The sequence below is a fragment of the Coccinella septempunctata genome, chromosome 5 (genome assembly GCF_907165205.1).
Source record: "Coccinella septempunctata chromosome 5, icCocSept1.1, whole genome shotgun sequence".
Lineage (NCBI taxonomy): Eukaryota > Metazoa > Arthropoda > Insecta > Coleoptera > Coccinellidae > Coccinella > Coccinella septempunctata.
In genome coordinates this window covers 9,016,744-9,034,229 of record NC_058193.1, presented here as the reverse complement: position 1 = coordinate 9,034,229, position 17,486 = coordinate 9,016,744, and the positions used below count along the sequence as shown (strand labels likewise).

The 17,486-nt window shown below is 35.4% G+C and overlaps 2 protein-coding genes across 6 annotated transcripts in view; both read right to left on the bottom strand.

Moving 5' to 3' along the window:
* Nucleotides 1-17,486, bottom strand: part of LOC123314442 (large neutral amino acids transporter small subunit 1) — a 439,580-nt gene that overhangs the window by 138,149 nt on the left and 283,945 nt on the right. The gene's annotated exons all lie outside the window — the stretch shown is intronic.
* LOC123314444 lies at nucleotides 14,031-16,917 on the bottom strand. 3 transcript variants are annotated; one of them, XM_044899738.1, is made up of 6 exons: nucleotides 16,700-16,917; nucleotides 16,465-16,562; nucleotides 16,279-16,415; nucleotides 15,982-16,127; nucleotides 14,232-14,351; nucleotides 14,031-14,177 (listed from the first exon to the last, which is right to left on the bottom strand). In XM_044899738.1, exons 1-4 carry the CDS (start codon nucleotides 16,820-16,822, stop codon nucleotides 16,060-16,062), a joined length of 426 nt encoding a protein of 141 aa, XP_044755673.1. In that variant the 5' UTR covers nucleotides 16,823-16,917; the 3' UTR covers nucleotides 14,031-14,177; nucleotides 14,232-14,351; nucleotides 15,982-16,059. The 3 variants fall into 3 exon arrangements, 2 of the variants coding, with proteins under 2 accessions (XP_044755673.1, XP_044755672.1); XM_044899737.1 differs by having other exon boundaries at nucleotides 14,248-14,351; XR_006537818.1 differs by having other exon boundaries at nucleotides 14,248-14,351; nucleotides 16,185-16,415.

The window sequence follows — 17,486 nt, the reverse complement described above, 5'->3', positions numbered from 1 at the left end:
ATAGTTAATCAACTTCTCTACAAAATTTTCCAAGATTTTTTCTGAGCCAGTTGGGATAGATTTATCAGTATTTGTTTCTACCTTGATTTCTTCCAAGTAAATATCATCAAACTGTACATTTTTCTCTTCATCCAAATGAGTTTTCGATATATCTGCCGTTAGTTTTATCCATGTATCTTTTGATATCTTTTTGTTAATGATTCTTTTACTTTCACATAGTTTGGAGTGTTAATAAGTTGTTGGTGCAAATTAACTGGTAATTCAAAAACCTCTCCATCAGTTGTTGCTATTGAAGTTACATATATAATGTTTGATTTTCCATTCGCTCTTGGTTTTACGGTGAAATCAAATCTCAGTTTATACATGATCTGTGGAATAGATGCAGAAGATGTTGTTTTGTAATGAAGTTCTTAGAGACTCAATTGCTCTCACAATATAACAAACCTGCAAAAATAGAGGGAAACAACATTTAAAGCCTCTAATTCAACCTTCTTCAATATAATTGTCAAACTGAAACTATTTATTATGACATTATATCGGTCTGACATATCAGACCGATAAGAAAAATGTGAATTATTTGCAATTCATTTCAAGCTGAATGATGATGCCAACTTTGATAAGAATCATTTTGACAGGGTGAATGAATGGTATGAGAATCATTTCAACATGACCGGAAACACAAATGCCGGTAGATTCGGGTGATTTGGGACAGTCCTGTAATTTGGGACAATTACACCTTTTGCAGATTTCTTTGTTTCTTAGCATTTATGAGTGAAGGAACAAACCTATAAGATTGTGTAGCGCCTCTTCGGTTAGTTTAACAATTAATTCCTCATGAGTTTGTCGTGACCAGTGCGTTTGAATTGACGGGAAAAATTTACTAATTCAGGAGAGTAAAAGCGCATTTTTTTATGGCTCTTATACTTTCTAGTGCCCTGTACATGCGTTTCACCATCGTTATGTGTAATTTTTTTCTGGATAATAGGGGTTTATCATTTGATTTCCTTACCGAATTACATCACAAATTATAATTTTTCCTACAAGCGTGAGCGTTCAACCTTTTTCCCGCACGCATTTCAAGTTGCAAAGAGTCATTTTCCCAAAAGGTGCGGGAAAAACGCCTGCTATTTCTGGATTAGCAGAGGTTTTTCCCGCACGAAAATATTATAGAGTAAATTGAATTCTGTCATGTCTCTATGCACCGATCGCCAACGATGAGAAACCCATGGTAACTACATGCAAAATTATATCTGTCATTATAACGTGCGTTCAAAAAAATTCGTCGTCAAGTAGGCTATGGAATTTTGAACGTCGATATTTCGTGTCTAAACGTAATTCTTAGCTCGTGCTTTACTATTTTCCAGGTGAACTGTCATTTTAGCATTTTGGGTTGTTGTTGAATTAAAATTATCAGCAAATTATAAAGATGGTTTTTACGGACGTGTGAAAGACTTTTACTATTGAATTCTACTTCAAAATTGGAAAGAAAATTGAAGGAAAATGGAAATATTCTGTTCCGGCGACTTCATTGAAGCCTATGTTGCTGTTTATTAGATTATTAAGAATGAATTTTTCCATTGTACTGTTTTGCGATGTGTTGACGAAACAGGTATGTTCAAACAAAAAAGGAAGTGGTATACCAAGAACGAAAACTCTAGAGTTCAGTAATAATGAAAACATGGTGACAGAAGCTCGACAAACCTCTCTTCAGATTTTATCTCAAGTGGATGGAGTATCCGTTGGCATATGCCACCCGATTTTGAAAAAAGGATATCCATTTGTTTCCATAAAGATTGACATGTTATCAGAAAACTGAAAAGGTTGTGATTACCTAACCTTGTAGCATCCCAGAAAAATTGGAGTTCAGTATCTTACTGAACTGATGCATACTGACAGTATGCATCAGTCAAAGGCAAAATGTGGACCTACTTTCTTTTATGGAACTTCAATAGCAGAACGTTATGAAGGAGAAAGCATCATGCCTTTTTATAGCTGAATTGAATTTTAATAAATTGTCCAATAGCTATTTTCATGTAATTCAGTTCTTTTAGTTTAGTCATGGATTTTCAGTAATGACTGAATAAATTCCATATTGGCTCCTGTTTACTTTAGCGCCCACCTTGGATGTTTGTCTTCGATTTTTTCATCAATTTCAATGAATTCGAATGTTGGCATTAAGAGAACTCGATGAGTTAATGATTTCAGTTAGTTTATTCCGAAAAATGTGGGGAATTTTTCAATTTTCGATGAAATATAAATAATGGTTTTGAGGTTAGGTTAAGTTAGTTTAAGTTAGGACAGTGAAAAATCATATTTGTACATGAAAATGCCATTTTAAGATATTAATTAAACGAATAAACGATTGGATTCAGTTATTGAAGGGCTGAACAGGGAAAATATAACAATTCGACTGATTTATACCGAATTTTCGCAATTTTCATAAGAACTTCGAAAAATCATATCTCCCAAACTAGAAGTCTCCTAGGTTGAGACATGTACCAATCGATTTTTCATACAAGACTTTATCTAACAAAAAATCGACGTCAAAATCGGAGGTGGGCACTAATCTAAACTTTTACCGAACCTTCTTAAAAAAAAACATACTACCACGATCAATTCAAGATTCATGTCTCTTACGTATGAAAATAGTGGACGGTTAAAATTTTTACGAAGAACTTTTCTAACAGCCTCAGATTGTTTGGATTCTTGCCATCTTACTCAATGAAAGAAATGCTTTTCGAACGTTGGGTGAAATTTACAGGTAACCTTTTCTGAAAAGTGCCTTTCCGTACAAAATTACGATATATAGGTTAATGTCATCATTGTTTACATTTTGGGAAGATGAAGTAATTCAAGGAAAGACATACGTTCAGCCACCGAACATCAGCCTTCAAAATTTCATAGCCTACTTGACGACGATTTTTTTTGAACGCACGTTATATGAATTAATCAAATGAGATATGATCTGTTTCGTGAAATGGATATATTCATATATTATTTCGAGCGCTTGTAGAAAAAATATTGATCCTAACTCTTGCGTCTTGCCCGCACGAAACTGCCGTTGCCCGAACGATGCGAAGCAGAGTTCGGGTAAGCAGTTGAGTGCGTGCAAGTATCACTTTCCGCACTTGATAGGAAAATAACTATTTTGTCAAAATGTTACTACTCGCTAGGAGAATATTTATCTGATTGTTCAGCTTAAGGTAGGTACTTAAACTCACGATATTTCATTTAATTTTATTCAATGACGGTCTGCAAAACCTACATTTGTTCAAGTTAACCGTTAAATTTGCTTCCTTGAGACAACTGCTTACCCGAACTCTGCGTCGCATCGTTCGGGCAACGGCAGTTTCGTGCGGCAAGTACCACTTTCCGCACTTGATAGGAAAATAACTAATTTTGAACTATACACCGTCCAAAGTCACCGTTTTAAAAATAATGCAAGTTGAATGTAACAATCGTCTCAAGTCACCAAAATCTACGGTAATGAGTCAATTGAAATTATTGGGGAAGAATACTATCAAATCCTTCATAATTCTGAAATGGTCCATTGCCAAAGCCCTGAATGAGAGTACACACAAGAAACTGATAGAAATATACGCGTAATGTATGACTAAACTAACAGCATATTCCCAAAAATTTGGAAAAATTGGAGAACAGGTACCATGATAAATATAGATAAACCAAATACAGATAGCGGAAAAGTCGAAAATTACCGACCTATCAGCCTGCTTTCAGTCCTACTGAAATTTTATGAAAAATTAATAAAGAAATTGCTGGATCTACATACAAATAAACATATATGTACCAAATTTTCAGTTCGGATTCACGGAAGAAAACTCAACATACCACCCAGTTCTTATATCCAATTTCGGAAGATTTGGACAATTAAATAAGTCATTTATAACATCGCCGACGTTTCGAAACCTTTGGTTTCTTTCTCAAGGCTGAATTTTTTTTATTTTTGTCAGAAAAGTAGTGATTTGTTCACCTCGTTATATGGATGAAAAGTTTATCATTAAATTGTACGAAGTAATAATTGAAATTAGAAATGCTAAAGTTCACAATTAAACAATCCGGAACCCTTTTTCTTTTTTCTTCCTTTTTCTTTCTTGTGTTCTCAGTGTGACTCGTGGTTCTTTTTGTTCTCTTTTGTGGTCTCCGTATTATGCTTTTACACCAGAGACATATACTCAAAGTCACAAACAGACATACGCTCAAAGTCACTAACACTTGACCGTGCACTCGACACAATAATACAAACTTTGGAAGCTAGAAAAAAACGTGTGATACATTTCCGAGGTCTTTTTCAGGGACACAAAGGATGGTGAAAATCAAAAAGGTACCACCCTCAATATCTTGCCCCCATCAAAATCGGAAAAGAAGCAAAAAGAGGTAAACTTAAGTTCATATGGGTTCTTTATTTTCTCTAAACAAATGGCCATCGACCTAGAGTCCTTCAGCCTTTTAAATTCACAATTTTTTTTTATTATATTTTTAAAAAAAAAACAATACGCATATCATAAAATAATTATTTACTTGATTTTTAACATTTTCAAAAGATTTTGTGTGGGATGTTTTCTTGTAGTCCTATTCGTTGCATCCACGTGGTATTGTACAGGGTGGGCAAAATAGTTGTCTACTGAGGGGATCTCGAGAACTATAAGAACTAGAAGAAAACAGATTACACATTTCCCAGCTCTTTTTCAGAGAAACAAAGTATGGTGAAAATCGTAGCCTCCAACGATTCCTCGTTCTCGAGTTATTGAAAAAACATGAGATTTTGACAATTTTCGAAGCCTTTGAAGTTACAGATCTGAAACTCAAACACTTTTTTACATAGAATCCACTGACGAGCTCAAAATATTTTGAATCATTAGGTGAACTTTGGTATTTAAATGCAAACTTTCATTGAATTTGTTAATTTTGAATTAGAAAAAATCTTTTATCAAAAGGTTCTACGTATAAAAGTGCCTGAGAAGGTTCAAGTATTAGATCTGTAACTCCAAAGATAAAGAAAAATATGATAACTTTTCGAAATCGTCAAAATCTCATTTTTTGCTAATAACTCAAAAACGACGAATCACCATTCTTTGTTTCTCTGGAAAAAAATGTGTTATCTGTTTTCTTATAGCCCTTATAGTTCTCGAGATCGTTTCAATAGACAACGAATTTTGCCTATTCTGTACAATACCATGCACGATGATGCAACGAACACATCCCACACACTCTTTTGAAAATGTTAAATATAAACTGAATAAATATTGTACGATATGTGTATTATATTTCATTGAAAAAAAAATAAAATAGTAAATTTAAAAGGCTGACAGACCCTAGCTCGATGGCCATTTGTTTAGAGAAAATAAAGAACTCCTATGAACTTGAGTTTACCTCTTTTTGCTTCTTTTCCGATTTTGATGGCGGCAAGATATTGAGGGTGGTACCTTTTAAAATTGACACACTGTAAAAGGAATATAATTTTTTTCTAAGCACCCACTTGCATTTTTTTCAAGATATCGATGAAAATGATGATAAATGGTAACCTCCAAAGACAAGTGATATCATACATATACACCTTGATTCCAAAATAACAAGTAGAAAAAATTCAAAGGAATGGGTGAAGAGGCAAACAACAAAAGCTTAACCATTATCATGACCATGACGTACCATAAAAATAACAAAATTCAAAGAACCCAACTCTTGGAACTACGTTGGACGCTATCTAATATTTGAACTCTTTGTGAAATAAAAGTATTTCTCAGATTTTCTCGTATAATGCGCCGTTTTGGAGTGATTTGATGTTCAAAAATTAAAAAGTATCTGTGAAATTTGAAACTTTGGTTATTTTGGCTGAATATCACTCTGTTTAAAATATCCACAGATGTGTAGTGTCATAGATTCAGCTAGTTATTCCGAATTTTGTCATAGCTCATTATATATATATATATATATATATATATATATATATACTCCGACCAGAAAGAGATCCGTTTATGAAGTTTTTTAAGTAGACCGAGATCCGTTTGGCAGTGTGAGATCCATTTTCGGATCTCTACTTTTTTCGCGTGTATATGGCTAGCTGAGTGTGAACTTAGAATATTTCACTCATTTTCCGAAATTTATGTCGGAACTCGCTCGGTCGCCATTTATCTACTTTTTATATAGTTTTAGTTCCTCGGTTCGCTGATAGGCGTCTCCAACATCGCTATCTGTATGTCGAGTCGAATTCCCAAGGAATCGATACCATCAATCTGGCAACGTGCAAGCAACGCTCTCCGTGCAGTGAGCTTCGATTATTTATAAATATTCTTATCGTATGCACGAAATAATAATGTAAACATTGTTAAAGAATCTCTAGTTGATTGAATTTGGTTTGAATTCAATGAACGTGATATACCTTCAGAAAACTTTTTAGATTTTTCTCGCTAAAATTTTCCGCTTTGGTATACCCATAGTTGAAATATCATTTAATTACGTCAAATAGAATTCATAGTCAACAATTCATTCAGGAAGTATTTTTGTCTGATAAACATGATAACTACCCAAAAATAATGTATTTTATGCTTTTGAATTTTCAGCATGTCATAGCATACTGAATTTTCAATATTTTCATTGCAGCTACTGTTAAATATATTCGTAAAAACATTCTGAGCAAGTAGGAATAATCTGTCAATGTTGATGCGAACGTAAAATATTAAAAGAAAATTGCTTCGATAAACGTCTGTAATCCATTTGTGGAAGTGAAATTCTTGATGATTGTTCCGAATTCACCTGGAAAAAAGCGTACTCTTTTTGATCAATTCTCTGTACTCAATTTGTATTTATTATGATGAAATCATAATTGGGAGCACTAAATGAAAGCTAACCTATATTTTTTAGTGTGGATGGAAATCCATTTTTCGCTGGAATGAATGGCAATTCTTTCTCCTCTTGAAATAGATTTACTTATTATTGAATAAATCAGTACAGAGCAAAGTCAGTTCGGAACCAGAGTGCTACACGGAGACAATGAGATAACGATTTCATTCAAAGAAGAGAGTTAGAGCGAATAATCGTTTACATATCATTTTAAAAAATGTTTTTCCATTTCCTTCATCATGACTTGTGCCTCAGGCGATTTTTCATATTTGTTTATTTATTTATTTTCGAATTAGGAACACGAACAGGTGACTGATTAGGAAAATTCTGAATTAATTGAATATGTATTCGAATTGATTATTAGAATCCTCAATATTTCGCAGAATTCCGAATTCTCAGTTCTTGATCTATTTTGATCAGTATGATTTATCTCGATAGGGTGTCTGATATCAAACTTCTTACACATCCAAGATATTGACAAATAAAAAAATCTTTCTTGTTGGTAACCCAAAAAATTGATAATTTTTCTTCACATTGTGTGTTTGTGACATTGAAGATCAAAGAAGTATGAACAACGAAGAACTCCAGTTTTGTTCATCCAAATGAAATTTCTATTTTTTCAAATGGTGACATATGAATATTACTCTCTGGGCTCATAGTAGAAATAACGATGAAAGTTCTATTGTACTATTCATAGTACCATCATCATTATCCAAGAAATTGACAAAGAAAATGAAGTTAATTTAACCGACCTATTGTTGGTAACTCAAAAAAATTGTTAATTTTTTTTCACATCCGTTCTAGGATGCCATTCACATTGTGTGTTTGAGGCTCACAAAAAAGGAAAAATCACGAAGAAATCTTAGGCCTGCCGCAGACATGCAACTTTTCAGTTGCTTAACAGTTTGATTGCAAGCGGTTCGAGGGCGCACACAAAGGCAATCGCTGCAACTTTTCAGTTGCATGTCTGCGCGGCCCCATATGAATGCATTGTACTCACTTCTGCAACTAAACAGTTGCAAAACTGAAAAGTTGCATGTCTGCGGCAGGCCTTATTTTTTCTGCTCTTATGAACGAATCGTAAAATCAAGACTTATCAAAATCCTCTGAGGTTAATAGTAATAACAATGAAATTGCTATTTTATAATTCACAGGAGGATTTTCTTCAGTGTTTTAGAGTGATTTTCAAAGCTGTTATATCGAGGTATATATCGGAATTCTCCATGAAGTCGTGTAAAATGTGACTTCGGTGGATTTCCCTTCAGTATGCCTTTCAAACCGATTTCTCAATTTATTAAACGTCTAAAATCAAACATCATTTCAAATTGCAAACTATTTCACAACGTTCCTGATTTTTCGCAGAAGATAATATTATTCAAATACTTTCCTATATTATTCATCTGATGAAAAATAACCGACAGTTGAAGTACGTTCTTTAATATGTATGTATATATACAACTCGTGATGGAACATCATTTTATTATGATTCAAACTAATCGAAGAAAATAAAAGATAACTAAATAATTTGAGCCCATTGTAGCTTGAATTATTTTTTAAACGGGGTATTGTATGAAAGTGAGGATAATTTCAGAATAAATAAATACGCATGAATCGGGAATGTTCTTGCAGTTCTTACCCTTTGCTCTCTCAGAAAAAGTAATTACATATTTCAATATATAGTGCCTTATCCAAGAGACAATGTAAGTTGAAATTGTTTCTTCCATTTAGTGTGCTGTTAAATTAAAACGAATGAAGAGATTGAAAACTCAGAGCTATTCATCTATATTCCAATAGAAACTTTAATTATTTTTGCCAAAAATTATTTTCTTTAATTGTCGCACATGATCTTTCCTTATATCTTTGGTATATTACTTGTTGCACCTTCAGTCAATATGTTGAACCTTCTACCTTGCACAGAAAATGTCACACCCCAGGATGAACAGAAGGCAGCCGACATCATAAAGGATTCGACACCTCCAGGATACACATTCATTGGCGTAAGGCCAGAAGTAAGATTAGGAAGAAATCCCCATAGGTGGATTGGTGTATTTACTGAAAATACAGGAGGCTATGAAACTGGATGTCCAGAAATGGTTTATTTAAAACAGCAATTCAGAAAACTCGTCCCACAAGCTTCGGATTTGTCTTCGGTTAGAATCATTCCCAGTACTTCAGGAAGTACTATTGAAGTTGAATACCTCGTAAACGCTTCTGTACGAAGGTTCCTAGAAGAAGAAGGAGAAGTTCTAGGTGCCATACAAGAGGCTACACAAGAGAAACTGGGAAATGTAGTAAATAATCTTTTTTCATTGATTTCAAAATTATAAAAAACAAAATCTTAAGTTACTTCTGTATGTAATTGTTATTATGTTGATACTTGGCATATCATGTGTGAATTATGAATTGACACAATTATATTATTTGGCTATACGATCTGGTATGAAGTTCTGTAATTTTTGGGTGGTGAATATTTCACTCTTTCGATAGTAATGATACATTAAATGATTGTAGTCTGTGTATAAGAAATAAATGAGTACCTAACTAGTCTGAACGTTCTTATTGAAAATCAACTCTCGGAAATGTATGAAAATCACTAGATTGTGAATGATGGTAAACCATTTTTTTTTTAAATAGGTCATCGTTATTCACGATTGCTTATATTGCTTATTGTTTCGTTTGCTGTTTTTTGCAAATTGAATACCTACGCAAACAAAGCTGCTTCCTTGCTCCTGTTCATGTGGAAGGATTATTCGCAGAACTTTCCCATTTTTAATGAGTAATTCATTATTTATGCTCGTGCTCATTCATATCAGATTCATAGTTCCTTTCCATATGATATACTACATCAGATATAGTTTACGTTTGAATTCAAGTAACTTCTTGTTTACTTCCTGCGAAATTCCATCTGATAGATTAACGACATTCGTTTGTATGAACTCTGGTTCCAACGAAAACTTTTTTATTGTGAATTTTACTATGGATTTCAACTCGTCTGTTCGATCACGAGTGAGTGCCATTATGGTAATTGAACGAATTTTTTCACAAATTATGTGAAATACAATACAACAATCCTCCAGTCCGATATATTATCAATTTCAATCTCAGCGCTTTTCTCTTGTAACTTTATTAACTAACTTTGCTCGCTACATAGGTAGTACATAGTAACGTACTACTACCTTCGATCGCTCATCAGGCTAGAGCGAATATTGAAATGGACATTTCACTTCACCGGAAAAGTATGTTCAGGTTACACTGCAAAAGGCGAAATGTAGGTTCATATTGGTGATATTTTTTAAATTTAAAATGCAAGTCATTCTAATATTCTTTTACATCATGAATGTGAAAAATAAGATGAGATAGCTTGGCCATATAAATATCTGTGTATATTAAATCAAAAATAAACTTGGAAAATGAAAGTATCGTGTATATTTGGAATGTACTTTTCAGAAGGAAAACTTGCATATGTAGATGGAACTGAAAGATTTGATTTCGCGGGAAATATCAATTTGCAGGTCGGTGAATTGTTCATTAGTCGTATCTTTAACTAGCGAACAATGAAGAGATGTTTTTCTCGAACTGGTTTTGGGCCGTGAAAGTTTTTGAGAAAAAAAGCAATGTTTTTCTTTGAAAACTGCTAATTCATTGCCAGACACTTCGATAATGTTATTGTAGTGAAAACTAAAAATGCAGAATTTTGAAAAGATTGATTGTCAATCAAAATGAAAGAAAAAAAATAATGAATCAAATATTTTCTACAATGAATTTTATAAAAATGGGTTCGCAAAAAGTCCTATTTGAAAAACAGACTGCAAGCAGGAAAGTTCAACTTCTCAAACAAATAAGAAGATAGATTGTATCACTGATATGCAACAAAGACGAAGCTGTAGCCGAAAAAAACCAACCTGAATTTGAAAGTTGAACATCAACGGTGGCTAAGCCAAATGCAAGACTTCGTTAAGCAAAAACGGTGACGACGTTCTGAGTTTCATCGGGAGTGTCCAGAGATATCTCACAAGGGTGGCCTTACCGTTTTGACATATAGGACTAGGGAAGATGGTTGGTTAGGTCAATAGGGTGATGAGAACTTGTACTGAGATGAAACAAGGACAACGTTATTTCTGAAAAAACTGCATGGAAATGAATGAAGTGTTGTCTCATATTATATATTTCGATAATAAGAGGTATTTGGATAAGCTTTAGACCTTCTGTGTTTTCTTGTTTCATTCTCGGATTATTCTTGGTAATGTGAAGGTCTTCAATCAGTGACCATTTTTCACAAACAGTTCGAAACACTGTAATGAATGTTTTTATCGGAATTAATTTCGTCAGTAGATTTGAGTTTAAACTTAATTCCACTGAAGAAAACCAGAGAGCTGGATGGACAGAAACAAAATCTTTGTTTTTATTGATATTGCCGATATAGCATTTTCCTTTTGGAAATGAACAATTAAATAGCAATTCGTTTTATATAAACAATAATTTTTAAAAAAGCCAAGCTGAAATCGTGAAATCTATTTTCTCAAATAATTTTTCATGAGTTTTGAATCTCCTTCGATAATTTCTGTTTTGTGTAATAGAAAGTGTGGACCAGATTGAACTTTAAGCCCAATATTTATCAGTACTTCGAGCTTGCCCGAGTATTATTAAGTATACATAACTATTTTCCAATTGTACCAATATTCGAAACTAATGTTTAACCCCTCTTTTTTCTGGTCCTAAAATATCCCGATTTTGTAGAAATTCTTCAAATGTAATTACATATATAGTAATGACATGTATCAAAGTATAACATTTACAATCACCTATATGAAATGCATAAGAAAAAATAAATGTAACCTGAGAAAAAAAAATTTCATTTTTCACAAGAACATTTTTCCATGCTTCCTAAGAAATATCTCATCTGTTAACAAATATATAAAATACAGTGTGTCTACACCCTACATAGTAGGTACTTCAAGTTGGACAATAATTAGAACCATATGAATCCAAAATGTCGCATCGTTTTTCGAATGAAAGATTGCAAAGTGACTGATTTCGACTTCGAACGATCATGTACAGATTTGAAAAGATCGAATATGAGGAGGTTCATCTTCGATTTTCATTCTGTATTTGAATTCACACTTGGACAGCTTTTATTGAATACTAGCTTCCCTTCCCGGCTTCACACGAGTGGTGAATGAAAAAAGTTTGACAACCCATCCTCGATTTCTTCTTCACGGAATTTTTTTTCCTTATCACTCAATTCCGTGAAACCTTGACAAATATGTGTTCGAGAATTAGTTCTGGCAATTGTCAAAATCCTCATGTCAGGGGTTGAGTGGGGTAGCTCATGCTAGACGTCATCCCTGGTGCATTTTTCCTCAATGAAGACACTATTATTACTAATATACTCTACTTTTGCTCGATGTGTTCGAGGAAAAAGGAAAGCGGACTTTTTCTGAAATATCCCTTTAGATAAACCTCGTACTGACAATAATGAACACAACAACAAAAAAGGATTATCCAAATTGATGCAGTCGTTTGAACATAATATGCTCACATAATATTCATAGATTCTCTTTTATTTAAATAGATATTTAAAAATGAGGTTGTTAACATTTCAATTCATCCGAAAAAAAAAATGAATATCTTTATGCGAGATGAATTCGAATTTAAATACGAAAAGCATTGAATATGCCACATTTTCACAATTTATATATTTTTTCTGACAAATGAATCTGATTACATTCCTCAATATACCACTTCATTAATTAATCAACCTCAAGTCGATTTTGAAACGACTTGAGTATGTAAAAAACATAAATTATTTTCTCAGAATATGTTGAAAATTTAGGAGCGTATGGTGTTTGTCATTTTTGAATTCAACTCAGACGATTATTCATTGAGAAATAACATAATGATTCAATATTGACATTGAGTTTTATCTCGTACGGCAAATCACAGCTGCAATACCGTTATCACATAATAAATCTTCGTCAGCAAATTTCGAATCCTTGTTACCAGGAATCCATACAGATCGTGCAACGCCGCTGGATCCCGGCCTTAACGCAAAATGTAAATATATACAACCTCGGTTCTCGACTTATTGGGAACATGTCATCGGATCCGGTTCTGCATAATAAACTTCATGTATATATAAAAACAAAATTAAGCCTACCCCTCGTCGTGCCCCCAATGTTAATTTATTTTTTCGATGATGGTGCAATGAACTTTTTTGAGATATCTGTGTTTTTTCTGCTGGATCTCGGGTGGGCCTTCATGTATAACGGATCTCGTGTAAATACAAATATGTGTATATATATATATATATATATATATATATATATATATATATATATATATATATATATATATATATATATATATATATATATATATATATATATATATATATATATATCAATACGCAGGGAGGCGTAAGCTTTCGGGGAGTGACGACCCCGCGTACCTGAGTCACCCTGGTCTTCAGGTTAGCAACCTGAAGATCTGAAGAAATTCTCGCTCCTGTCACCAGAAGTATGAATCAGGGCGGTAGAGGGCAGCGGGCTGGCCCTCTTCGGAGCCGTCCAGAGGTAGAGCCTGATGGGGTCAGCTGTGGGGCAAGCGGCGCAGCCCCCCGAGATGGCACCGTAAGCCAAAGCTCGAACGTAAGAAGTGTACGAAGAAGCATCAGCTTGGACGGAATTAGAACCCGTTCCGCGGATGTTCCTATCACACGAGATGGACGGACACGATGGACGATAGAGGAAAATACCCTCATAATGCGTGTCCACTACATAGCAATCGAACTGCAAGCAACATCCGGAAGAACCTACAGAGATCTCCTAACGAGTACCTGGAACGAGATAAACCCAGAGAGACACTCATATCCAAACTTACTGGCGAATAGAGTCAGATGGATTATGGAACATGAGAAATTTTCAAGTGTTGAGCTCGAAGCCATAAAACGAAGCATAAGACCTTTTGCTCCACCTCCATCCGACGAGACCAACTATACGGAAGTAGAACAGCCTGAGATCGAAAACCAGGAAACAACCCAACTGGAAAACCTCTTCAAGAAGAATATGCAACTCTACACAAAAATTTCCCCACAAAATAGACCAAAAATTCCAAGACTGAAGGGGTCACGCAACATCCATGAGAGTGTAAAGGAGGTAAATAAAATAATAAAATCAACCCTAAAAAGAAACTCCACCCTCGAAGAAGTGGTAGACTGTGTATTTGCTGGAGCTGTTACAGTTTGTCAAGAAAATAAAATACATATCACCAGTAGACAGCCAAAACCAAAAGAAGACAAGGAACCACCATGGAAACAACGCCTGGAAAAAAAGATAAATACTATTAGAAAACAAATTGGAAAGCTTCATACTTACCTGAACACGAACTCACCAAGCAGAAAAACATCCAAAAAGGTCGCACGCATAGCATCCGAATTCCGCATCAAAAGCATCGGGGAACGGTTCAAACAAGATCTCACCAAATTATGTGACACCCTGAAACAAAAAGTTAAAGCATTAGGTAATAGAATCAGGAGGTATAATGAAAGATCCACGCGGTACAAAAACAACCAGCTGTTTTATAAGAACCAAAAACAATTTTACAGACAACTTGAAGGAACAACAACAACCGAGGAAGAATTTCCGACACCGCAAGACATGCATGCGACATGGAAGGAAATATGGGGTCTCGCAGTGGAACATGATGATGAAGCTTCTTGGATCAGGGAAGCGGAGACGGAAGCGGAGAAATATGCCATGGAAGAAATCACCATAACGGAAGACGACATAAAAGCCGTATTGAAAAAGTCAAACAACTGGACTGCACCGGGACCAGATGGAATCCATAATTATTGGTGGAAAAACTTTGACTCCACACATGAACAACTATCGAAATTATTCCAGAAGGCGCTAACGGACCCGTCACAAATACCTGAATTCTGCACACTTGGAATAACTCACATGATCCCTAAGGGAACAAAAAACGGAGACCCTACGAACTATAGGCCAATAACATGTCTACCGGCAATCTACAAAATACTTACCGGAACACTAACACACCATATCTGGAAACATGTGGCAAAAAATAAAATACTAGCCCGTGAACAGAACGGATGCCGAAGAGACGCAAGAGGGTGCAAGGAACTGCTTATTGTTGATGCACTCGTCACGAAGCAGGCTAAAAAGAAATTGAGAAATCTCTCCATGGGGTGGATTGACTACAAAAAGGCCTTCGACTCGATACCACACACATGGCTGCTAAAAACCTTAAGGCTATATGGAGTGTCGGAGTGCTTAATCAATCTACTAAATCATCTCATGGCAACATGGAGAACAAATCTACGGGTCAACACCAACAATGGAACTTACACAACAGCCGAAATTAAGATCAAGAGGGGACTGTTTCAGGGTGATAAGTTAAGCACATTATGGTTCTGTTTAGCAATAAATTTCCTTAGTAAATTACTCAACAAAACGAGATACGGGTACTTAATAGAAAAAAGAAACAACATCAAGATAAACCACCAATTGTATATTGACGATCTCAAACTCTACGCAGCGAACGAAGATCAGCTATTAAGGCAACTAAGGATAGTAAAATCTTTCACAGAAACAATCAAGATGCAAATGGGACTTGATAAATGCGCAGTGCTGCATATTAAAAGGGGAAAACTCATAACTGGAGAAGCGATGCTTGTAGAAGACGAACTAAGAATTCAAAGACTAGGGCCAGATGAATCCTATAAATACCTAGGCATCCAACAAGGGCTAGAAATAAGGAATACTGAAGCCAAAACAACTTTCAGAAACAAGTTCATGGAAAGGCTGAAAATGATACTGAAAAGCAAATTAAATGCTAAATCAACATTTACAGCTATCAGCACATGGGCTATTCCTTGCTTATCTTACTCGTTCGGAATAATAAAATGGTCCGTCACAGACCTCAGGGCCATCGACACACAAATAAGAGTATCACTGACAAAATATGGCATGCACCACCCCCACGCTTCTGTGAACAGATTATACGTGCCCAGACAAGATGGAGGAAGGGGACTGCAAAACATTGAATCCACACACCACCGAGTAGTACGCGAGATGAGAGAATACTTCAGATCAAAAAACTCACCTTTTTTCAAAGCCATATCTGATGAAGACAACAACATCACAGCATTAAATCTGGCATCAAGCAACCATCCCATTGAACCTAAAAGCATCGAAGAACTATCCGAAATATGGCACGGCAAAGCTCTCCATGGAAGATACCCCACCGCCCTGAAATGGAACAAAATAGACAAAGTAAGATCTGTCAATTACCTCAAGGCAGGATACCTGTTTCCAGAAACGGAGGGCAGACTGGCGGCAATTCAGGATCAGGTGATACCTACAAAAGCATATCAAAAACAGATAATGAATAAGAACTTACCTAATGACAAATGCCGCAAATGCTCCCAGGCGACTGAAACAATCCAACACGTCACGTCATCCTGCCCCATCCTCGCTCCAAGGGAATACACGGACCGCCACAATGCCATGGCAAAGGCATACCACCAAGCCATCGCCCTAAAAAATGGGTTAATAAAACATCAAAAGAAAATCTTTGAATACTTACCTAAAGAAATACTGGAAAATGAGGAGATGAAACTGTATTGGGACCATCCACTCGTCACTGACAGACCCATTGCGCACAACCGGCCGGATATTGTGATACTGAAAAAGAAAAAGAAAGAATTAATTATAATAGACATCACGATTCCAGCAGATGACAATGCTGAGCGAGCCTATAATGAAAAAAAGATAAAATACCACGATCTGGCTTTCGAACTAAAAGAAATATACAGACTTACCTCTACATCAATCCTACCCCTCGTCATAACCACAAACGGATTAGTGGAGGCACATCTTTTCGAAAACACCATTAAGCTGGAACTAGATGAAAAGCTAATCGGAGAGGCACAAAAGGAGGTCATCTTGTGGACCACCAGAATAGTGAGAAGGTTCTTAACAAGTTGCTGAGAGAAGTGTCTTGATCAGAGTTGATCCGGCACCATCAAACAGCCTAACCCTGAAAGGTGAAAAAAAAAAAAAAAAAAAAAAAAAAAAAAAAAAAAAAAAAAAAAAAAAAAAAAAATATATATATATATATATATATATATATATATATATATATTTTTTTTTTTCTCCTTCACCGTCTAGCGGGTCGGTGCGTGAGACAACCGAGCTGACTTTTCAGCCAAAATTGTTCTCAGGAGCTGGTCAAGAATCTCCTGACTATCCGCGTGGTGCCTAGTATCACCTCCCGTTGAGCTTGACTAATCAAGCTAGTGTCCAGGTGCAGCCTCTTTGTGTTCTCCAGCATGTGAGCCTCTACCAAGCCGTTCACCGATATTATGAGCGGCACTATCGACGTCTTTCTGAGGCCATAAATCTCCTTCAATTCGAAAGCTAGGTCGTGGTACTTACTCACCTTCTCCGTATAGGCCTTGGTGATATTGTCGTCAGCAGGGACCGTAACGTCCACTATCTGCACAGACTTCTCCCTTTTATAAAACAATACAATGTCGGGCCGATTGTGTGCTATAGACCTATCTGTGATTATGGCTGTGTCCCAGTAGAGCTTGTAGTTGTCATTCT

What these genes read in the sequence shown, in the direction of transcription:
- LOC123314444 (XM_044899738.1), bottom strand. Translation starts at nt 16,822, where the DNA reads ATGACCTCCTTTTGTGCCTCTCCGATTAGCTTTTCATCTAGTTCCAGC. An exon ending in ATTTTCCAGTATTTCTTTAG is followed by an intron (nt 16,416 to 16,464) that starts GTAAGTATTCAA and finishes CCCATTTTTTAG; the next exon opens with GGCGATGGCTTGGTGGTATG. An exon ending in TTTGCGGCATTTGTCATTAG is followed by an intron (nt 16,128 to 16,278) that starts GTAAGTTCTTAT and finishes GTTCCATTTCAG; the next exon opens with GGCGGTGGGGTATCTTCCAT.